Source organism: Antechinus flavipes, chromosome 6 (assembly GCF_016432865.1).
Source record: "Antechinus flavipes isolate AdamAnt ecotype Samford, QLD, Australia chromosome 6, AdamAnt_v2, whole genome shotgun sequence".
NCBI classification, from domain to species: Eukaryota; Metazoa; Chordata; class Mammalia; order Dasyuromorphia; family Dasyuridae; genus Antechinus; species Antechinus flavipes.
Window position 1 is genome coordinate 209,554,431 of NC_067403.1, and position 24,546 is coordinate 209,578,976.

At 40.7% G+C, this 24,546-nt stretch overlaps 1 protein-coding gene and 1 long non-coding RNA gene across 4 annotated transcripts in view; one reads left to right on the plus strand and one right to left on the minus strand.

Annotated features, from left to right (window-relative positions):
- LOC127541035 (uncharacterized) overlaps nt 1–24,546 on the plus strand; it is a 116,607-nt gene that overhangs the window by 33,983 nt on the left and 58,078 nt on the right. The window lies entirely within an intron of this gene.
- Nucleotides 11,797–24,546, minus strand: part of NRIP3 (nuclear receptor interacting protein 3) — a 32,429-nt gene continuing 19,679 nt past the window's right edge. For both annotated transcript variants that reach the window (XM_051966085.1, XM_051966086.1), the window contains exons 5-8: nt 15,926–16,065; nt 15,425–15,477; nt 15,236–15,330; nt 11,797–14,881 (exon numbers count right to left, since the gene is read on the minus strand). In XM_051966085.1, coding sequence (XP_051822045.1) covers nt 14,866–14,881; nt 15,236–15,330; nt 15,425–15,477; nt 15,926–16,065 — 304 coding nt within the window. In that variant the 3' untranslated portion in view covers nt 11,797–14,865. The remainder of the gene's footprint in view (nt 14,882–15,235; nt 15,331–15,424; nt 15,478–15,925; nt 16,066–24,546) is intronic.

Genomic DNA, 24,546 nt, shown 5'->3' on the forward strand with positions numbered 1-24,546 from the left:
GAGAGGCAAGAGAGGGAGAGACTTTGGAACTCAAAATTTTAGAAACGTAAATGTTAGAAATCATTTTACATGTAATTAAAAAAATAATTTTTTACAAATTTTTTAGTTTTTACACATTTTTAGTTTTCTTTCATAATTTTATTATATTAATATATCGTGATTTGTTCTCCATTCTCTGAGTGGTGGGCACCTCTTTAGTTTCCTGTTTTTTTTACAATCACAAGAAGAGATGTATATATGTGTGTGTGTGTGTGTATACACATATATGTGTATATAATGTACATTATACATATAATATATATACACATATACATCATATGTATATACATATATATCATATACACATATACATTGTGTACACACATTGTATACATATACATTATATACATGCCTAGATATACATTGTATACATACACATCACACACATATACATTATAAATACATTGTGTACATATACATTATGCACACATAATATACACATACATTGTATACATGTACATCACACATACACATTACACACATCATATACATGCACAATATATTATACACACATATATATCATATACACATACATATCCATTGTGTCTCTTCCAAAAGGTCTCCCTTTCCCCCTAACTACAACGAATTACTTTCTATTTATTTTTTATTTAATTATCTATGCACATATTTGTCATCCTTTCTTCTGCTTAGCCCTACCTTCCAAACTCTTGGAAGGAGTGACCTATTCGTTTTTGTCTTTTTGTCCATGGTGTCTAACACAGTGCTTGGTATATATTAAACACTTAATAAATGCTTATTGAATTGAATCAAATTGGGGGAGATGAGCAAAGGATTGTGGAGAGGATAATGATCCATCAATCCAAAGTACAAACAGTCTTCTGTTGGTTCCTGTAAATTCTCTGAAATTCTGCCCCCCCTCCCCACTTCCTTGTGATATTTCATCACTGTTTTAAGAAAAATATTGATGAAGTATCTGATATTCATGCTGCTGAATTTCCAAAACTGAGGGGACTTGGATATCTCATACAAGACCACATTGCAGACCGTGGCTCCCAATCAGTGAAGCTAAAGGGGGTCTTACCCTTAGAGGCTCTGAAATATGTAAGGGTTGTTATTATTACCCTAAGAGACTCTGTATCTCCGCACAGAGAGACATCAAAAAAGTGTGAGGGTAATTGTTATTGTTTTTATTGTTTTACTGTAGCCCTAGCAGGATGGGTTTCTATGGGATTAGGACTTTGGTGTCCAAGGAAATGGAATGAGAGAATTTACTCCTGAGCCATCTGGGGCCCCATTTCCCAATTATCTTCCCTGGAGCAGGCCTGAGTTCTCTGGAAAATAGAAGCCTGTGGATGGGGTTGTATTTTATTCATATTTGTATAATAATAATAATAATAGCTAATATTTACATAATGCCTACTCTATGCTGGGCATTGTGCTAAAACACTTTATATTATCTTATTGTATTATATTATATATATAATTTATATTTTATTATTATCTTATAATATTTGATCCTCACAACAACTCTAGGAAGTAGGTGCTATTTTTAATCCCCATTTTACAGATAAGGAAACTGAGGCAGAGAGCTTAAATGACTTTCTCAGGTCATCCAGCAATTCCTAACTCTATCCTCTGCAAATGTATGGTGGAGGAAAAATGGATAAAAGATCTGGCTTGCTCCACAAAGAATAGAAAGGGTATGACACTCTGCCAGCACCATGTGTGCCCATTGACAGCCCCCTACAAAGGCTAAACTCTGCAACAGGCAAACTTTCCTTCTTTTTTGACCTTTAATTAATTGCTGGCTAGATTCAGATTTTAACCTCTATTTCTCCTTTTTAAAATCTTATTTCTAATGGAAGTGGTATTTTTGCCCCCTTCTGTGGGAGAGAGGAGGGGCTGAAGCCAGGCTTAGGGGTGCCCTGTGCCCAGAGGAACCAGGAGGCTAGAGATGTCCTCCTTGGTTTCCATGGCAACCTTCTAAACCCTTGCCTCTGAGCTTTTCCTCCTCTTCCACCCCTCCCTTCATGGGCCATTAGGACTGACAGCTGTGGTATGAGTCATTCTCCCATCCTTTGAAAACTCCCCTTATTCCAAGTTGAGAAAGAGTTTTTCTGAGAAATCATGTGAGAGAAGTGATCTTGTTTTTCTTTTCCCAGAGATAAGGAAAACTGGCCCCTTGAGGGGGAGGAATCTGCATTTCTTATTTCCCAAGTCTGCCATGATCTTCAGGGGACTGCTGTGCAGAATCACTCATGACCATAAACTCAACTGCCTTTACTGTGTTTCTTTGGAATTCCCTGTTGGTCTTTTGTCCCTTCTCCTCTTGGATTTCCTCATTTTCCCCATTAGTAAAAATTCAGAAAACATAATCAGTAGTCTCATAGTACCATGGAGGATCTGTTAAGCCCCTCATGGCCAGTTCCCATTTACCTTTCTAGTCTAGTCCAGTCCAGTCCAGTCCACCTATTCTCCAGCACATATTCTTCAATCTAGTTACACTGACCTCCTGGCTGTTCCACAAACAAGAGACTCCCATTTCTCAGCACATTCTCATGCCTGAAATGCCCTCTCTGCTCTACTCCAGCCTCCCCAGCTTCTTTTAATTCCCAACTAAAATCCCACCTTCTACAACAAGGCTACACCTGACCTTCTTAATTTCAATGCCTTCCTTCTTATTAATTATTCCTTTCTTATCCTATATATAAAATTTGCTTTGTATAGATTTGATTGCATATTATTTCCCTCCAGAGATTGTAAGCTCCTTGAGGAACTATCTTTTGACTCTTTATTTCCCTAGTGCTTAGTACAATGCTTGGCTCATAGTAGGTGCTTAATAAATATTAATTGATTGATATCAATCTAAAAGGGACCTAGATATTGTCTAGTGCGACTGCTTCCTTTTTAGGGATGAGAATGATTGCCAAGATCACACAGGTAGTAAGTTGTAGAACTGAGGTCTCTAAGGATCTTTCCAGGGCTAATATTTTTGTGGATTTTCATTTAGCTCCAGAAGGGACCCCACAGGCAGAACGGGGGTATCCCGATGACAGTTGGCTCTCAGGACTCCCAGAAAACATTCCTCACCATGGAGAATATTTGCCCTCTGAGGACAGAGACATTCTCTGCTCCCCGTGCTTAGGAAGTGATTCTCAACATGAAAAGTGGAAACTAATTGGGTACCTTTTTTGGCTCTGCTGACTGCAAGACCAGACTAGAGCTTAGGGCTGAAGACATCGCTGCCCCCAACTGAGGTTGAAAGCAAGGTTTTGGAGAAAGAAATACAAGAGAGCTCAAAGGAAACCGTAACTGTGAAACTGTCCCAACCTCTCTAGAAATAGGAGGCGTTAATATACTCTTAGCTATTATGGTGGTCACATAGATAGTCTGTTCCAGCAGTGAATTCTCCCAGAGCTGATTCTCAGAAATCAACAGAATAATAAATATGGAAATATGTATAGAAGAATCATACATGTTCAAAATATATTGAATTACTTCCTATTTAGGGGAGGGAGGAAAGAGGTAGGGAGGGAGAAAAATTTGTGAACAAGATAAGGTGAGATCTTTCAAGACAGTTGTGAAAATCGAGTAAGGCTTCATCTATTTCAAAGTTTGAGTAGGCCTGAAGGACTTTAAGCAGCATTAAGTCAAGGGCATACTTAAAAGTGTCTCCTCCCTGCTATTCTCCTAAGGGCATACTTAGTGTCCTCCCTGCTATCCTCTTAAGGGCATTCTTAAAGTCTCCTCCCTGTTATCTCCCTAAGGGCATATTTAAGTCTGCTTCTTGTTATCCTCCCTATTTCAACCAAATATGGGCAACTATGTACTTATTGGTCAAATTCAATTTCTTGGTAGTTCCTCCATTTAGAATGTAAGATCCTCAGCCAATAAGGATGAGGGTCAGTGGTGGGAGGGGGAATTTGCATTAGGGATTAAAAGCCTTGACCCTGCCCCCTAAGATGCTTCTTCCCTTCGATTGTCTGCTCGATGGGTGAGATACCTGATTCTCAGGAGAACGTATAATAAACTTTGTTTTGCTTCTCTCTGGAGATCTCTCCAGTCTTTTTTATACAGTCTTGGGGGCTCTTTCGGGATTATACCACTTGCGGTGAGTAGGTGAACCCTTGGGGTGCTGGTGGGGTGGCACCCTGCCATGATTTAGGCAGCCCACCAGTTTACCCCAAGGTAAAGTGGGCCCGAAGTGGAGAAACACAGAGCAGAGCAAAGCGAGAGAAACTCTGCGGTAAAAGGTAAAAACCCTGACCAGTTGGTGGAGGACAGATTAGTCAAGCAATTTGTTGTGCAACAACCCAGAGGTAAGCCCCCTATGAGACCCTTGAATCTTAAACTCTGGAGCGGTCTCTGGACAGGACCCTGTGAGGCCTGGAGTCTTAAACTCTGGGTCTCTGGACAGGATGTAGACTTGGCTAGGCCTTCTAGGGTGACTGGAGTCAATTGGTGACAGTTGGCTTGTTTGAGTGTTTTGGAATTTAGATTCCATCCAAATTCAATGGGTGTGGCCCAGTCCCAGCCAGGCCTCGCAGAGAGAAATGAGAAAAATGATCAGAAATTACCAGTAGATAGTCCCTTGGGAGATAAATTAAGTAATTGGAATGAACTGCCAAAATATATAAGGAAAAAGAATAAGATGATAAGGTATTGTTGTTTTGTCTGGGGTGACAAAGATATTGGTGAAGGCACTATTGAAGACTGGGATTCCAAAGACTGAATTTGTACCTGAAAGAGAAGGAAAGGATTTAATTCCATCAGCCCCTCCAAGGGCCCTCGGGGCCGGGAGGACAACTTAGGTCTATTTTGAATTTTCTCTTCTCTTATAAATAAATTGGAAGAACATAGGATAGTTTACCTCTCAGATCTGTGGAAGAGGGAGGAATTTATGACCAAAGAAGAACTAGAGATCACTATTGACCACAAAATAAAAAAATTTTGATTATATCAAATTGAAAAGTTTTTGTACAAACAAAACTAATGCAGACAAGATTAAAAGGGAAACAATAAACTGGGAAAACATTTTTACAGTCAAAGGTTCTGATAAAGGCCTCATTTCCAAAATATATAGAGAATCGACTCTAATTTATAAGAAATCAAGCCTTCTCCAGTTGATAAATGGTCAAAGGATATGAACAGACAATTCTCAGAAGAAGAAATTAAAACTATTTGTAGACATATGAAAATATGCTCCAAATCATTATTAATCAGAGAAATGCAAATTAAGACAACTCTAAGATACCACTACACACCTGTCAGATTGGCTAGAGTGACAGGGAGAGATAATGTGGAATGTTGGAGGGGATGTGGGAAAACAGGGACACTGATTTGGTGGAATTGTGAACACATCCAGCTATTCTGGAGAACAATTTGGAACTATGCTCAAAAGGTTATCAAACTGTGCATACCTTTGATCCAGCAGTGTTTCTACTGGGCTTATACCCCAAAGAGATACTAAAGAAGGGAAAGGGACCTGTATGTGCCAAAATGGTTGTGGCAGCCCTGTTTGTAGTGGCTAGAAGCTAGAAAATGAAAGGATGCCCATCAATTGGAGAATGGCTGAATAAATTGTGGTATATGAATGTTATGGAATATTATTGTTCTGTAAGAAATGACCAGCAGGATGAATACAGAGAGGCTTGGAGAGACTTACATGAACTGATGCTAAGTGAAATGAGCAGAATCAGGAGATCATTATATACCTCAACAACGATACTGTTTGAGGATGTATTCTGATGGAAGTGGATCTCTTCGATATAAAGAGCTTTAATTGATCAAAGATGGACAGAAGCAGCTACACCCAAAGAAAGAACACTGGGAAATGAATATAAACTGCATTTTTGTTTTTTCCCCCAGGTTATTTCTACCTTCTGAATTCAATTCTCCCTGTGCAACAAGAGAACTGTTCAGTTCTGCACACGTATATTGTATCTAGGATATACTGTAACCTATTTAACATGTAAACAGAACAGAAGTGAGTGCAAGGGATTAATGCTGTAAAAAATTACCCTGGCATGGGTTCTGTCAATAAAAAGTTATTTAAAAAAAAAAAAGAGAGAGAGAGCTCTCTCCAGTCTTTCTTATTAAATGGTTTCTGACCCATACATTTGGAATATAAGGTTTCACAAGGATAAAATGTTGAAAAACTATCTTTGCCTGTATTTTGGAAATAAGCTATTATTTTAAAAAAAAAAAAAAAAAAAAAAGGAAGAAGAAATGAGCAGAATAGTCTCTTCTAGAAATTATGTAGGAGAATCAGTCCTCCCAGGAAGTGAATTTGCATTCAGAAGAACTGTCTCTGTATGCACCCACATGTCAGGAAGCCTTGAGTTCAAATCCTACCTCAGATACTAGCTGTAGGATCTTGGGCAAATCACTTAAATCCTGTTTACCTCAGTTTCCTCATCTATAAAATGAGCTAGAAAAGTAAATGGCAAACCACTCCAGTATCTCTGCCAAGAAAATCCCAAATGGGTCATGAAAAGTTGGACACTGCTAAACAACTGTCAACAATTCTTCAATATTACAACTGATGTTGTTAGAAATATTTTCTTTTTTCTACCATAAACCTCTCCGGGAAATAATTCCAGTAGTGGGACCATTAGATAAAAGGTTGCAGACACTTTGCTTATTTTTATTGTATAATTCTGTATTATTTTCAGAACGTGTTGAACCAATTAATAGTCTTATCCCTCTAATAATGTGCTTGTTTTGACCACAGCTGTGCTAATTTAATTGGGATCAGAGTGTTTTGATTTGCAATTATTTAATTTGAAATTTTGAACTTTTTTTCATGAGTGTGTTAACAAGTTTTCTTTCAAGAATTGCTTGTTCATATCTTCTGACCATTTCCCTATTAATGTAAGAGAATAGTTCTTGTTCTTAGATATTTGTATCAGTTCCTTATATATTTTGCATGAAAAGCTTTTATCAGAAATGTCTGATACAAAGATTTTTCCCCTGTTCATATTTCCTTTTTATTTTGGAAGCATATTATTTTTTAATTTCTATCATTTTTCTTGCTGTTAATAATTTACTTCCTCCCTTCAGTTGTGAAAGATATCCATTGAATTAACAAAAATAGAGTGTTCAGAACAAAACAGGTCTCTAATTTATTGTTTATATATATATATATAATATATAGGATAAATGATTACAAGTGTATTGTGATGTATAGTATCAGATGTTGTTTTGTTGTGGGTCTCAGTTTCTTCAATTAAATAAAAAAAAATTAAGACTAGATTAGGGATTCTAGAACTAAAGGTTCTTGTGTCTTGGATAGTTTTGAGGTTTTTTTCCCTTAGGGTTGTTATTTTTCACATAAAGTAAAATATCATGTATTAAAAAACTAAAATATCGTCTCATCTGAACCAAGAAGGGAGGACATTTGTCCACACCTAGGTCAAGGGAGCCCTGGGAACAAGTGTGTGGAGGGGGACTGAGTCTTCCATACTCCTTCTGGAGGAGAAGGCCCTCGATGGCCTGTTGACTTCCTACCCAGAGTTCCCCTTTCAGGACTTTCTCTGTGGGACTAAAAATTTGCAGTCCCATTCTCCAAATATTAGAGGACCTGTGGGGGCTGGGCTGCTGGTTGTCCTACTAGGCATCCTTGGGTCTTTTTGGCACAGAAGGTGTTGGGGCGTTTTCAGGAACTCATAATCAGCTAATGCTTCCCTGCTGCTTTCCTCCCTCCCCCAACCAGATGCCTGTTGACAGACAGACCAGCAGGGTGATTCAGCAAGCACCTCACAGCCACATGCGAAGGAAGGTCTAAGATTAGGTTCTTGTAGGTAAGAACATTGGTCTTGGAGTCCAGAAGACCTGGACTGAAATCCTATCTCAGACGTTTACTAGCTGTGTGACCCTGAATAAATCATTTAACCTCTCTGAGCCTTTTACATTTCTATCTCCATAAAATGGGGATAATAATAACATTTATTTCTTAGAGGGATGTTGTGAAAATCAAATAGGATTATATATGAGAGAGGGAAGGAAAAAAGGGAGGAAAGAGGAGAAACAGAGAGACAGAGACAGAAGAGGAAGAGGAGGAGGAGGAAAGAGGAGAAAGAAGAAGAGGAAGAGAAAGAAGAATAAAAGGAGGAGGAGGGTTTATATATATTTGCATCTATATCTATAAATAGCTGTACAAATGCTAGCTATCATTTTCACTAGGGGACCCAAATCTCCCAATTCTGGAGGCCTTCCCCCAATCTTCCCTTATTGCCTCTAATTATTTTTCCCCTTAGTCCTCAGTCTCAAGTCAATAAACATTTATTAAGTGCCTATTATGTACCAGGCAATTTTCCTTTTCCCCTTTATTTTATTTTGGATTTTTTGGTTCCTCCAACTTAAGATGCTAGTAGATGAAGTATTAGAGAAAAGGCTGGTAAAAACTTGTTCTTGTCATAGGCGTCTGTTGCTTATAGGCTCTGAAACCACAATATTGTCTTGCTCAACTTTCCCATCTATGAAATGGGGGTAGCAATATCTGGCTCCCTCCCATCTTCCCATCTCTGGATGAAGGAAATGAAAGGAGAGGTACCTGAAAGTTGAATCATCAGCTCGCAATGGGGACACGCTCCCGGAGGAGGGTGAGAGGGAAGCCATGAGCTTGGAGAGTCACAAACGCTTCAGCTGATCAGATTTGGAGTTTGAAGGAATCTTATAGGGACAATGAGCTCAACCTCCTGATCTCCAGGCAAGGATTAAAGGGTCATCCCTCTGGAACCTCAGAATCTCATCTAGAACCTCCCATCTAGAATCTCTTCATTTACATAGGAGGAAGTCAGTCTTCCTCCTAATGCTAGAGTGACTTTTCCAGTCATACAGGCAGTTGGGGGAATATGTGATATTGTGGGGGAGGGAGAATAAGGAAGTAATAATTTCCAGAGCCTTCCATCACCATACTTAGGCCATCAGCTCTAATCTAGGGTTGCAACACCGAACCTATTATGGGGAGCAGCTTGTGCTGAGCTCAGGAAAATGTCATCCCTCCCCTCGAGACAGTTCTGAGGAACATCCTACACTAGGCTGGGAGCATCCCTTTCCAACACAGCTCCCTTCCCTTCCCCTCCATTCCCATTCCCCCACCCCCCACTTCCCACCTCCCCATGAGACTAAATAATCCTCTCTCTGAGCTGTAGGTCCAAGAGGCTGACAGGAGGGGACAAAGGAGCTGTTGCTAAATATGGGTCAGGTTGTCAGGAGGAGCAAAGGCAAGAGGTGGCAATTTATGCATCTAGAACGAGGTGGGGGAGAGAGGGCGGGAGCCAAAGGCTGGAGATGATAGTGCCCCTCCTAACTGATACTCCCCCTCCTAACTGATACTCCAGATGGAGAATCTCTCCCTGGCAATAACTTGCTGGAGGGCGGTGGGGAAGGGCTGGAAGCTTCCCCCACTGAATGCTGGTCAGGGGCTGCTCCTTTTTTAGCTCATGTGCCCTTTTCATCATCTGCTAAAGCCTCAGAACCCCTTCTCAGAATCATACTTGTTACCCACATTCATTTTTGAAGGAAATACTCAATTTCATCTGGAAGTAGGGGAAGGAAAAGATACATTTTTCCAAGTTCAAAGACCCTGTGAAACCTATTTTAACATTCCTGTGCATTGTAGAGGGAAAAATGAGCAGGATCATTCTGAATTTCACCATCCCGTACCTCTCTCATAACTCTCACCTTTTCTCTTTCTACCTATGCGCTTTTCTTCCTCTTTATTTCTCCCTCCCTCCTTTCCTCTTCTTCCTTCCCCCTCTTCCTCCCTCCCTCCCCCTCTTCCTCCCTCCCTCTCTCCTTGCTTTCCTTCCATCCTTCCTTTCTTTTTCTTTCTTCCTTCCTTCCTTTCTTTCTTTCTTTTTCTTTCTTCCTCCCTCCCTCTCTTTTTTCCTTCTCCTTGTTTTTATTCTTTTCCTCCTCCTCTTCCTCTTCTTTCTTTCTTTCTCTTCCTTCCTTCCTTTCCTTCTTTCCTTATTTCTTTCTTTCCTCTTCCTCCTCTTTCTTTTCCTCCTCTTCCTCCTCCTTTTTTCTTCTCCTTCTCTTCCTCTTTCTCCTTTTCCTTCTCCTTCCCTTTCTTCTCCTCTCCCCTTTTCCTCTCTCCCCATCTTTCCCTTTCTCTCTCCCAGTTTCAGCAAAGTCCCAGAAAGGGAGGCAATCACGAATATGGAAAAGCCTGGACCAGGGCGTCAGGATATTGGGGTTCTGTGTTTGGTTCTAGGAGCAACCTTCAATGTTATCTTAGACAAATTCCTCCCCACCTGGTGACCTCAGATGTTATTTCTACAATCACTGGACTATATAGGTCTAGACCTGGAAGGGACTTCAGAGGTATTCTAATGTAATCCCCTCATTTTAAAAAACAGGAAAGCAAGGTACAAGGAGCTCAAGTGAATTGTCCAAGATCACAGAGTGTCAGAGACAAGACTTGAATCTGGATTCAATGACTCCAGAGTTAACTCTCTTTTCCATGCACTACTCTTATTTTTCTAGCTCTAAAATTCCACATTCTATGTTATTTGTCCTGTTATATACTTACACATATTTTTATTTTTAATTTCCATGGAAAATTCACACCTGAACCAATTTGCTACTCCTGACTGGTTCCCCCCCTTCCTTGGCTCTCCCTATCTCAATGTACCCAATCCCCTTAATGAGCACCTGCTCTGGAAAAAACCCTGCTCCCTCAATTCCTTTCTTTATGGTTCATTGTCCAATTGATCTCAACTTGGATCATTATTCTTGAGGCAGCATTGTTCCCCTTAAACTCAAAATTTCAGAAATTCTGAGGTTCAAGAGACTGAGAATATCTCGGGAATCCCCTCTGCTTCCAAGTGTCTCCTGCTTCCAGTTGAAGACCTCCAGTGATGGGGAATCCTCTCCCCACTTCTACTTTTGAACAGTTCTGATTGTTAGAAAGTTTTTGAAAATGGTGAATGGAAGAAGCAGTATGATGTTGATGAAAGATGATTGGAATAGAGATGAGTGGATACAGATTCAAATCTGGCTCTTGCTATTTACTGCTGTGTGACTTCAGGCAAGCCATTTAATATATTTGAATCTCAGATTCCTCACCTGGAAAATGAAGAGATTGGGGTATGACTTTTAAGTTATCTTCCTCACCCTAAAATTCTAAGAAATGGGATTCTTCTATCCCTTATTCCTAGTTCCACCCCTCAAACCCCCACCCCCATCACTACTTAAAGCCACCTAAAATGTCTTCCCAAGTGTTCTTTTTTCCCCTCTGAGGCAATTGAGGTTAAGTGACTTGTCCAGGGTCACACAGCTAGGCAGTGTTAAGTGTTTGATTTGAACTCAGGTCATTCTGACTTCAGTCCACTGCCCCACTTAGCTGCCCGAGTCTTCTCTTTTCTAGGATGAATATCCCTATGCCTCAATGGCTCTTTCAGTGGTATGGGCTCTCATCCCTAATTGCCTCTCGAGAAACTCCAGGTTCAAGAGTTTGGAAATCCAGCATAGTGTAGCATGGGGGATAGAATGTTGGATGTGGATTCAAGAAGACATTCTGCCTCTGACACTCACTGTATGACCATCACCATAGATAAACTAAAATGAAACTAGAACTCTGTTTCCTTAGCTATAAAGTAGAGTCCTTAATGGCACCACCTCTCAAGGTTGTTGAAATATTCATAAAGTAGGTGCTTAATAAATGCTCAATCTCTTCTCTCATCCCTTTCCCTAATTATACTCCCCCCCATCCACACTCCAGGACCCAAGGCATACTCCTCCAACTGCACGCCCACCAGCTTCTCCTCATAAACACCACGGAGCCTCTTGAGATGAGGTTTCACTTTATTAGTACAACAATCTCACAGACAAACCAGACACAGCCGGACACAGTGCAAGAAGAAGGTGCCACAGAGAGACTCAAAGGTGGAGGCCAGGAAGGACCCCCGACACTCGGAGCCTAGAAAGATATTTCACCTACAGGAGGGGAGGCTGTAACCAAGCGCTCCAGGCTGAGGAGACTTGGACTAAGTGACCGGAAGTGTCTATGGGAAGGACTAGTTAAAAGCAGAGAAATAGAAAACATCAGAAAATACCCATTCTTCAAATGCATTAGGCATAGAAATACTAAGTTCTAAAAACATCTTTATCAAGCTTCTTGTCAGAAACTAAGCTCCCGCCGAACAGGGGTTCCAGTTATGTAAGATGAAGTCTGCTATGGCGCTCTCGCCAGGCGGGAATCTGATGCCCAGGGAAGGGATGGCTCAACCCCACTTGTGGTCCCACCCTTTGGAGTACACACGACTGCAGGGGAGGTTTCTCATGAACAAATATGGAGACACTGAAAGAAAGCTAAAGAGACCCTAAAATCCCCCTCCCCACAAAAGGGGCTTCAAACATCCCCAAGATGCCTTTGCCAAGCGTAGCTTGCTAAGTGAAGTCTTGATCATTTGGTTTGAGAGTTCAATTTAGGTTTGACCAGAAGAAAGCACATTGGGTGAGGCAGTGATGTCACATAAACCATCGAATCATTTTTTCTTCTAAATCTGGAGAGTCCTAGGTACCACAAGACTGTGGTCTTTTTTCCTTTTTTCTTTTTTTCCTGAGGCAATTGGGGTTAAGTGACTTGCCCAAAGTTACACAGCTGGGAAGTGTTAAGTGTCTGAGACCAGATTTGAACTCAGGTCCTCCTGACTTCAGGGCTGGTGCTCTATCCACTGCACCACCTAGCTGCCCCACCACAAGACTTTCTAAAGGTCATCTAATCCAGTCTAAGAAGTTAAGGAACATGTATCTTCCCTGATCATTGGATAGTCATCAGAAAAGAAGCTTCCTTAGCTTTTCTTGGTCCCCAGTGCTTCTGATATGGGGAAAACAGGCTAATACAACATGGCAACAACTTGCTGGTAGGTTATATTCAGGTTTTATGAGGGGCCTTTGAGAGACTAATGGGGGTGGCCGGCATTATAATAAAGAATGAAGGATATTCAGCTTATTCCAGGTATGGTCTGTGCCCTGGTGAGCAGGGAATAGTCCATTTTTGAGAGGAAAGAAAGGGCAGGGCAGAGAGGGGAATTGAGGGGTACAGAAAGAGGCAGAAAACTTGAAGAGAATCTAAGCTTTAGTAGAGAGAGGCTCAACTCTTGCTAAGGAATAGTTTAGGGTGGGACAGGAGGGGAATAGTCGAAGTGGAAAATTTTACCAGGGGCTCCGGAACCCAGAGAGCTCACTGTTGTTGCCCGTGATGTTTGTTTGGACCTTGTCCGTGCCTTCCCTTTGGCTGCCTGGGCAGAGTCTGGGAGGGAGGTATCTTGTGAATAAACCTGTGAAACAAGACAGTGACAGTGTGGCCGCAGGATTGTGCCCCAAACTGGGAGTATCCAGAGTCTTAGAGGCTCACACTGTGAGTTCTATTGAGAATGAATGGGGTAGATGGATAGGATGAATTCTCTTCCTCTTTTGGTATACCACCTGCTGAGAGATGTGGAGACACTGGCAGTGAATGAATAAAAGTCTGTTTATCCCTGCTAAAGCACTGACTGACCTCTCACAGGTTAACAACATGGCAGAACTATAGTATAAACAGCTGCTCTAATATTCTACATGAAAAGCTTACCCAGCAAACTCTTCCCATCTCACCAGCTCCCTCCAGAATGTCAGAGCTGGAAGGGTTCATCTAGTCCAGCTTCCTTATTTTATAGGTGAAGAAACAGTGGAAGTGACTTGTCCAAGATCGTCCAAGTTAGTGATGCAGGTAGTCCTGGGCTCCTAATCCAGTATTCCTTTGATTATTCCTGCATCCTTCCTTCCCTACCTGGACTACTCCTGTACTTCCCCATCTAAGCAACCACCATGAATCCATCCACATGGCCAAGTCTTAAGCTACCCTCTTGCCTTCACTTTTCCTATCCCTCCACCTTCCATGTCTTCTTTTTCCCTTAAGCCCTAGCTAGCTGGCTAAATTTGTCTCCTAAAAAGTGATTCCTGGATTAAAACTTGATAACAGTCCTCAGAAAACCTGTTATTATTTTAACCAGAATCCTCCATTCTTTACCCAAAAGGAGTGACGGCATTTTAGACATTCTGAAAGCAGCCTCCAGTTTCTCCTGGAAGGCATCCCCCATCCTGTGTCGTCACTCCCGTGCTTTCTCCTTTTTTTAATTCCTCTTGCTGTCTCACCAGCCCTATCGCTCTCATCTCGCAGCTCTTTTGGCAGAAGAGATAGAATGTTGGAGTGGAAATTAGGTCAGACTGGGAGACGGGAGACCTAGGTCACTTTTACTTCCTTGATATGTGACCACGAGCAGGTTGCTCAATTTTATTTTTCTTCTCTGTAAAAGGAGTGGGTTGGAGGAGATGATGTCTAAGGCCCTTTACGGATCTAAATCCTATGTGTTGAGTGAATAAAAACTCGATGAACCTCTGGTATGGCTTTCTGTGATTGAGCCAGTGAATCAGTACCTGTTTCCTGCTGATTACATGTCTGTTCGTTGGAAAACAAGGAAGTGACCCTAATAAGGGGCAGCTCCTGGCAGCTCCTATATATGGCTAAAGAAAGCGAATTCCTAGGAAAGAGTGAGCTACAGGGAACACACTCCAGCAACTAGGTCAGGGCAGTGTCAAAGGTCCATTAAATACAGGATCAGACATATAAAAACCATAGGTAAAACCAGACAGGATCTCTAAGCACAGGCTACAGTGGAGAGAGGCCCAGAGGGGAGGAATTGATGGAGCCCCCCACGGAGGGAAGGATGTGGTCCAGGCAGCGGGACCTGTTTTGCATCTGGGCCAAGCCTGACAGCTTTCCTAAGCTGTTAGCTTGGGGGTGTATGTGGCTTGTATGTGGATGGGTGTGTGAGAGTGTGTGTTCACTCATGCACACATCTCACTCTTTAGTTACGCCTCTGACGTGCTGAAATGAAAAGAAAAAAATATCAGAAGTGACAATGAGCCTAAAAGAAATCAGAATTCTTACAGAGACCTAAAAATTCCTTCTTCCCCCCACTTCTCCCTTCCTGGCTTGCTCCCCACCATAGCCTTTCATCTCCTCATGTGACTTCCCACTAGAGAGATGGGGAGCCTTCTTAGGGAAAGATTGGAGGGCTCCTAGGAATTTTGAGGGGCTAAGGGAGTTAGATAAGAGGATCTATTAGTGCTTGGGATGGGGGGTTAAGGACAGAGAGGGCAGGCTGCAGCCTTCTCTAGGACCTCACTGAGGTTCTAACAGGGCTTCCCTGAGTGGACAAAACCCCTACAAGACACTCACTTGTCATCACTCCCAGACACAGTCTCCACAAAGGGAATCTCTTCCTTCTCTGCCTTCCCCATGATGAGGCGTTGCTTGTCCAGATTGATGATGCACTGAGAACAAAGGTTAAAATCAGCTTTCACCACTGCCTAAAGTCCCTCACCCTTGGACTGTCAGGGGACAGAGAGGAAGGAATCCCAGCCCTACCTTCAAGGACCGCAGCGTCTGGAGCCCAAGGGTGAGATTTTTCTCATTGTCCTCTGGAAAAGAAGGAAGACTCGTATGTTTAGTGAGAATCTGATGCAGCTTTATCCATAGCTACAGGAAGTGAGTTCTTAAAGGTGGTAACTGGGGTAGGGGGTAAAGGGACTAAGTGTCCTTATATGTCCCTAAATGCTAAATGCACAGGTGTGCGTGTGTGGTGGTGTGTCGGGAACAATCATTTCTCAAATACAGCTGCCTCTCTCCTAAGAACGATGAGAGTCCTCCTCCTCGACTGTACATTGTGATTTCTAATCACTTCTCACCAGGCTTCCTGAGGTAAATGTTTGGGACCGCTGGCCCTACTTGATCGAGCCCAGACAGGACCGCTGAGTGACCCCATAGATTAATAATTCAGCCTGGCAGAGCTAATGGAACTAGCAGAAGGTTTGAGGATGTTCAGGAAGGGAAGGGAAGTCCTGGGGGCAGTCCTCAAGACTCACTTACCCACCACAGCTGCTGGGCAGTCCAGGCGGAGGGATCCCAATGTAAGGGCAAGATGCTCAATCTGGCCCACCACTTTGAGATGCCGGGGCAGGGAGAGCTTTTCCCCATCATGTTTGTGGGACTTGACATGGTCCTTTAGCCTGTAGCAGAAAAGAAAACAGTTGGATCTGTGGTTGTAGTTTTTATTAGGTCTGAAGCCTTGACTTCTGATATACAAGGCTATTTGCACAAGACTCCCCTCATTGATGGAGACTGAATACTCAGTGATCCACGCCTGCCTAATGCTGGTGGTGAGAGCCTAGAAGAGAGCTCCTGATTGTCTGGCTTCCACCTTTGAGAGAGAAGATGCCCAGTTCCAGATTCTCTTCAGGGACAGATCCCTTAAGGGGAAGAAAGATTCTGAAAGGAAGAAAAGCTCCAGTGCTTTGTTTATAGGCTTGTCCTCAATTTACCACACTGGAGACTTGGGAGAATCTCTCATATCAGGCGTGAGCTACACCGGTATTCCTTCAGGTTATGCTTGCTCATGGATCTATGCCGGAAATTCTAGAGGGGATCCTTTAGGAACAGGTGAGCCAGTGGTTTGCATCAAAGTAATCCAAGTCATGGCTCTTGCTTCGTGAAGCTTGGGGTGGTGGATGTAGCAGAGCAGTAAGTTTTTTTTTTTTTTTAATTTAATAATTACTTTATATTGACACTCGTTTCTGTTCCAATTTTTTTTTCCCTCCCTCCCTCCACCCCCTCCCCTAGATGGCAAGCAGTCCTTTATATGTTGGATATGTTGCAGTATATCCTAGATACAATATATGTTTGTAGAACCGAACAGTTCTCTTGTTGCATAGGGAGAATTGGATTCAGAAGGTATAAATAACCCGGGAAGAAAAACAAAAATGCAGATAGTTCACATTCGTTTCCCAGTGTTCTTTCTTTGGGTGTAGCTGCTTTTGTCCGTCATTTATCAATTGAAACTCAGATCTCTTTGTCAAAGAAATCCCCTTCCATCAAAATATGTCCTCATACAATATCGTTGTCGAAGTGTATAGTGATCTCCTGGTTCTGCTCATTTCACTTAGCATCAGTTCATGTAAGTCTCGCCAGTCCTCTCTGTATTCATCCTGCTGGTCATTTCTTACAGAACAATAATATTCCATAACATTCATATACCATAATTTACCCAGCCATTCTCCAATTGATGGGCATCCATTCATTTTCCAGTTTCTAGCCACTACAAACAGGGCTGCTACAAACATTTTGGCACAAACAGGTCCCTTTCCCTTCTTTAGTATTTCTTTGGGATATAAGCCCAATAGAAACAGTGCTGGATCAAAGGGTATGCACAATTTGATAATTTTTTGGGCATAATTCCAGATTGCTCTCCAGAATGGTTGGATTCGTTCACAACTCCACCAACAATGCAATAGTGTCCCAGTTTTCCCGCATCCCCTCCAACATTCATCATTATTTTTTCCTGTCATCTTAGCCAATCTGACAGGTGTGTAGTGGTATCTCAGAGTTGTCTTAATTTGCATTTCTCTGATCAATAATGATTTGGAACACTCTTTCATATGAGTGGTAATAGTTTCAATTTCATCCTCTGAAAATTGTCTGTTCATATCCTTTGACCATTTATCAATTGGAGAATGGCTTGATTTCTTATAAATTTGAGTCAGTTCTCTATATATTTTGGAAATGAGGCCTTTATCAGGACCTTTAACTGTGAAAATGTTTTCCCAGTTTGTTGCTTCCCTTCTAATCTTGTTTGCATTAGTTTTATTTGTACAAAGGCTTTTTAATTTGATGTAATCGAAATTTTCTATTTTGTGATCAGTAATGGTCTCTAGTTCATCTTTGGTCACAAATTTCTTTCTCCTCCACAAGTCTGAGAGATAAACTATTCTATGTTCCTCTAATTTATTTATAATCTCGTTCTTTATGCCTAGGTCATAGACCCATTTTGATCTTATCTTGGTATATGGTGTTAAGTGTGGGTCCATGCAGAGCAGTAAGTTTGAATCCTGGTTCCTGGCACCTAATTTTCTATGTGACAAATCATTTATCTTGACCTTAATTTCCTTATCTATAAAATGAGAGGATTGAACTAGATCTCCAAGATTCCTTCCAGTCAGGTAGATGGTACAGTTGATGGAGAGTTGCATCCAGAATCAGAGAATCATCCTCCTGACCTCAGACACTTGCTAACTGTGTGACCCTGAGTAAGTCACATAACCTTATCTGCCTCAGTTTCCTCATCATATAAAATGAGGTAGAGTAGGAAATGGCCAACCACTACAGTATCTTTATCAAGAAAACCCCAAACGGTGTCACAAAGAGTCAGTAGGACTGAAAAATGATGGAACAAAAAGGTCCCTTTTAGTCCCTATGATTCTGACTTACTTTATAGCATCTTGTCTACAATAGCCTAGATATTAGTAGGGAGATCCAGCCTTACAAGTACTGAATGAGTAAAGCCTGGTAGACAATGGTTTATATGAAAAAATGTCTGGTAGTCTACTAAGACCGTAAGCTTAATAGAATGTTCACAAAGTAAGAGGCTTCCAAAAAAAGCAGATGCAATCTTTTAGGTAGCATAAGCAGAGTGTCTAGAATGAGGGAGAAGATACTCCCGTAGTATTCTGCCTTAGCTAAACATCATCTGGAATGCTGTGTTGAGTCCTGGGAGATGTCATTTAGGAAGGATCTTGATAAAATGATGAAATTGAGGAGATTGACACTTTGGTGATGAGGGGCCTGGAAACTGTGACAAATACAGGAATCAATTGAAGCTACTAGGAGATCCAGCAAGTAAAAGAGGGTTTGAATTGCTCCTCTTGGACAGATTTTTAAGCTGCAAGTAGGAAATCGTGGAAGGCAGAACCTGACACCATATGAGCTAGGTGTCGGAGGCACCTAAGAGCTATGCAAAAATATAATAGGCTACCCTCTAGAGATACTGATGGTCTTGAAGGTCTTCTACAAAAAAAGGTGGGTAGTACAAATACTATGATCCCCATTTTACAGAAAAGGAAACTGAGGTCCTGAGAAGTTGTCACAAGTTCATAGTTACATAGCTAGTTAGTGGGTTTTGAATTCAGGTCTTTTGCTCCAAGTCCAGTGTTCTATTCATCAAACACCCTGTACCTCATGTACACATTTGGCTAAGAAGGTTAGTGCTCGGCTTAGGGCTCATAGACTCAGTTGCTGACCTGAGAGAGGCTCAGCCAACATGTTAACATTAGTGAGATATCCCCTTTATGAGGAATCCCAGCATGTCCAACAGCTCTCACACAGGAATGGGAGAAGTCATCTCAATCTGTGTGTTGAGGCAATGGGACTCCTCAAACTAAATATGGCAGACATATCGGGCTCCTCCTCCTTCCACCAGTTTGATGCCTCAAGCTTCCTCACTTTACTATTGCCAGCTTCCTTTTTCCCCCTCACTAACACAATTAATTCAATGCAACATACATATATTGTTCATTGTCTACTATATGCAAGGAATACGCTTCATGCTGGCTGCACTCTCTACTTTCATAGTATCTCCTACATCCAAGCCCTTCTCTTTAAGTTTCACTTTGTCTAAGACCAGTGATTACTAGCCTGACATTTTTTTTTCCTAATGAATTCTACTCCTGATCCTTGTTATAGTGTTGATATATAACTTTCATTTCTTAACATCCATAACTCTTCAAGCCCTTCTCTCCATTCATGGGAGCGCCATCTTAGTTTGGGTCCTAGTTGTGTCCTGGATTATTTCATCAGCTTCCTAATTGATTTCTTTGCCTTAAGTCTGTCTTCTCTGCAAACCATTCTCCACACACCTGTCAAATTAATATTCCAAAAGCGCGAGTCTGACTATATCATTCCCCATTCCAAGAAACTCCAGAGGTTCCCTCTTATCTCTAGTTCAAAATATAAATTCCTTTTTGGCATTTAAATTCTTCACTCACCAACTCTAGACTACTTCTCCAGGTTTGTAGTACACTATTATTTCTATGAACTTTACATTCTAGCCAAACTGACTGCCAACTGTCCCGTCCATGACATTCTACTTCTCATCTCTGTGTCTTTGCATTCATTGTCCCCGTATCTAGAACTAGTTTCTTCTTTACTCCAACCCAGAGAATCCATAGCTTCCTTCAAAGGTTAACTCATGTGCTGATCTTCATGGCAGATTTTGATTCCCCCCAGTTGCTAGCTCCCTGAACTTTCCAAATTATTTTGCATATAGTTTGGATTTCCTTATTTATATGTGGGTATATATACCTATAATATACATGGATGTGTATATAATATATCTGCATATATGTATACATATAATTTATGTATATTACATGCATATATACATAATGTGGGCATGTGTATATGCGTATATACAAAATGTATGTGTATATATAATGTATATATATAAAGTGTGTATATATAAAATATATGTATATAATGTGTGTATGTGTGTATTGTATATATATGAGAGAGACAGAGAAAGAGAGAGAAAGGGGAAAGAGGGAGGGGGGAAGAAGAGGAAAAGGAGAGGGAGAGGGAGAGAGGAGGGAAAGAGGGAAGGAGAAAAGGAGGGAGTAAGAGGGAGAGAGGGAGAGAGAAAGTTTCCTTTCAGAAGAACAAAATCTCCATGAGGACAAGAAGCATTTCATTCTCAGTTTTGTATTCACAATCCCTTGTTCCTGAAACATAGTAGATTCAGCAAATAAATATTTGCTGAATGAAAATTGAAGACAGATTATGGAAGTTCCTAAATGCTTAGTTCTCATTTTCTCTTAGAGGCAATAGGAAGTTACTGAAAGTTTTTGATCAAAGGAATGACATGGTCAGATCTTTTCCACAAAAAGATAACTTTAGGAGCAATTTGAAAAATTGATTGGATAGGAAAGAAATGGGAGGCAGGAAGAATATTTTGGAATTTATTATAATAGTCCCAATGAGAATGGTAATAAGGGCATGAAATAAGGTGGTTGTAGCATAGAATGCTGGCCTAATGTGAGAAATATTGAAGGTCCAATCAATAGAATTTGTCAATATTTCATATATGGGAAGTGAGACTATGGCATGATTTAAAATTACTCTAAAACCTGACAAGTGGATGAGTTGGAAGATGGAGGTATACACGGTAGAAATAAGGAAGTTTGGAAGAGGGGTGGATTTGGAAGGAAGGTAATGAGTCTGGTTTTGTGCATATTCAAACTAAGGTGCCAGGGAGACTCCAGATTGACAGATCCATCAGGTGGGTAGTTGTTGCAAGATGAATTCAGGAGGCAGATTAAGACTGTGTATATAGATTTAGGTGTCATCTGTTTAGAAGTGATGATTGAAGTCACAGAAGAAAATGAGATCACTAAGAAGTGAGGAAGAGGAGGATAATAGGTATCCCCTAACATGTTAGGGGATACCCTTGTTTTGGGAGCAAGTGGATAATGAACCAGCAACTCAGACTGAGGAAACCAAATGAATACTGAGAAAACCAGTAGATCAAAGTGCTATAGGTGCCAAGGGAAAGTAAGGGAGCTAGGAGGAGAGGGTGGCGAACAGTTGAAAACTAGAGAAAAGTCCATGCCCAGTGAGTTCTCAAAGATCAGGGGTTTTGCCTGCTTTTTTGTATCCAAAGTGTCTATTGCATAGTACACATATAATAAATGTTATTCATGACTGGCTTTGTTGTCAATGCTGATGTGTCTTAGATCCTTTAAGGCAAAACCAGGTCAACCTAATTCACGTTGTGCGCTACCCAGGAGAGCAAATGATAAACACATTTTGGTGCTGCTGATGGCAACAAATGCCAGTGGGATTGGATCCCAATCAATGATACTTACTGGGGGTGGGAAAAAATGGCAAACAAAGACTGCAGGCAGTTATATAAGCTGATAGGAGTAACTAGCACCCAAGCTATTACGGGCTTGTGGAAAAATACATAATTACAGACTTTTTGTGCCAACACTTCTGATCTCCTCAGCAGCTTCATGGGGCTGATCATCTTTTTTTTTTTTTTTTTTTGGCCAATTTAGCCCATGCAACAAAAAAGTAATTGTGGCGTTTTAAACATGGTTATTAATTCCTTGAGTCTCTAACAGCTCCTCTGGAATTATGGTAGTCTGTGGCCTACTTATAGCCATAGCCCATGATGATTCTTTGTGGAATTTTCAAATCTTATCCTTTAACGGAAAGGCTCAAGACCTTCCCAATTAAACAGGATAAGCTAGAACTCCCTAACCAGTGATTTGCCATGCCCTTGAATCAAACTTCAAAGACTTTAGAGCCAGAGCTAACAATAATACACTTCAGGAAAATCATGTCTACGAGATGTTCCAATTCTTCATTTGCCTAGGAATAAGAGAAATTGAATATGGTTTAATCTAGACAAGTCAAGACTAGGAGTTAATGATCATTAGAGATACCAAGGTTTTGACTGTGACAGGTTTGTTGCAATTGGGAATTTAGGAGAGGAAAAAAGATAATAGATTTAGAACCATCCGCATGGGCTAAATCCTATAAGAATCTGAGTCTTAGTTTGAACTTTATGGATAGAGAGAATAAGAAGAGAAAGGAAAGAGAAAGTGAAGGTTGGAGTGGAAGATGAAAGATTGCTGTAGCTCTAAGTTAGACAGCAGAATCAAAGATATCAAAAGAAGATTTCTAGAATTGTGACATAGGGGGAAAAGGAAGATGAGATGAATGGTCATGGTTAGCAATCAAGGATACTGAGGCATTTTTTTGGGTCAGCCTAATAGCAACAGAGAGGTCTGTTGTTTTCTGGGGGCGTGTATTAAGGACATAAAGAAAAAACTCCAAACAGTTGTTAAATCTGATGACTTCTAACTACCCCTGATGATCCCCTTGGACAAAAATGATACTGCCAGAAGGAATCCAGAAATTGAAGCTAAGGATTATGAAATATTCAGTAAGAAAATAAATGCCTTAGGGAATACAGATGCCATTCTAATCCCTGTGTGGATTTGGAAAATCAACAACCTACAAAGTGAATAAGAAGATGGTCCCTGGAAAGGGATTGGGCAATCTAAACAATAGCCATCAGGCTTCATTTTGATTTCTGGCAAAATTTTAGCATACATTATTAAAGGAAAGGTTGACAACTGCTAGAAAAGGAAGTAATAATCATAATGGGCCAATGTTTTTATCAAGAACAGCTCATATATCTTTGTCCTTTCTTTCTTTTCTATTCTTTGTTTTTAAACAAGGTAACTTGACTTCTATATTAGGGAAATGTAGCAGATATTTACTTGGGTTTTAGCTTTTAAGGATTAGTTCATCTAAAGATATTTGAGGAGCCTATTGGACTGCAAGCTCAATATGTGACAACAGTGTGAAAGGTAGTCCAAAAGATTAATATGTTCTTAGTTTCCTAAGAAAGGCCCAGTGTCTGAATTTCAGAAAAGCTTGTAAAGACATGAACCGCTCCTGAGTGAAAGAATTAGGAAAACATTGCATACAGTAATAGCAACATTGTGACATGATTGATTTTGACACTTAGCTTTTCTCAATAATTCGGTGATCCAAGACAATTCCAAAAAATTTGGGATGGAAAATGCCATCCACATCCAGAGAAAGTAAATTGGAGTCTGAATGCAGATTAAAGCATACTATTTTTACTTTTTTTGTTTTTTTTCTTTCTTGTGGTTTTTCCTTTTTGTCCTGAATTTTCTTTCACAACATGCCTAATGTAGAAATTATTTAGCATGATGGCACATATATAATCTATATCAGATTTACTTGCTATCTTGGGGAGGGGAAATGGAAGGCGGGAGAAAAATTTGAAATTTAGAATCTTACAAAAAAGAATGTTGAAAATTATCTTTAAATGTAATTTGAATAAAATAAAAGACTATTAAGTAAAGAAAAAAAGAAAGAAAGGAAGAGAAAAAGGAAGGAAGGAAGGAAAGGAGGAGGGAAAGAATAAAAGAAAGGAGGGAAGGATGTAAGGAGGGAAGGAAGAAAAGGAGGGAAAGAAGGAAGGAAGAAGGGAAGGAAGGGCCAAGTGTCAAGAATAAAAATGTCATACTCTACTATGGTCAGACCACATGTAGAATATTATGGTTCTGGGTGCCTCATTTTAGGAAAAGTGTCCCAAGGAAGACAGAAAACTGAAAGTTAAAAAGGTCTTAAAAATCAAGCTATGTGAAGACTGGTTGGAGAAACTTGACATCAATAACCACAGAGATTTAGGAAGTACATCATACCTGTCTTCAAGTATTTGAATGCTGTCATACATAAGGCAGTTAGATAGCACAGTGGATAGATAACTAGCCCAGGAGACATGAGGACCTGAGTTCAAAATTGGACTCAGACACTTACTTGCTATGAGACACTGGGCAAGTTTGCTTAGCTATGTTTATCTGTAAAATGAACTAGAAAAGGTAAACGACTCCAGAATTTTTGCCAAGAAAACCCCCAAAAGACATGGAAAGTGAGACATGACCGAAGCAACTCAACAACAATAATATGTGTAAGAAGGATAGAGACAGAGGTATACTGGAGCTGGCTCACAAGGGCCAATAGTTAAATTTTCAGTGCAGGCATTTATACCTTTGAAACTGGCAAATACTTCAAATCAGGACTTGATTTGTTGTTTTATTGATTATCTAGATTAAAGAAAG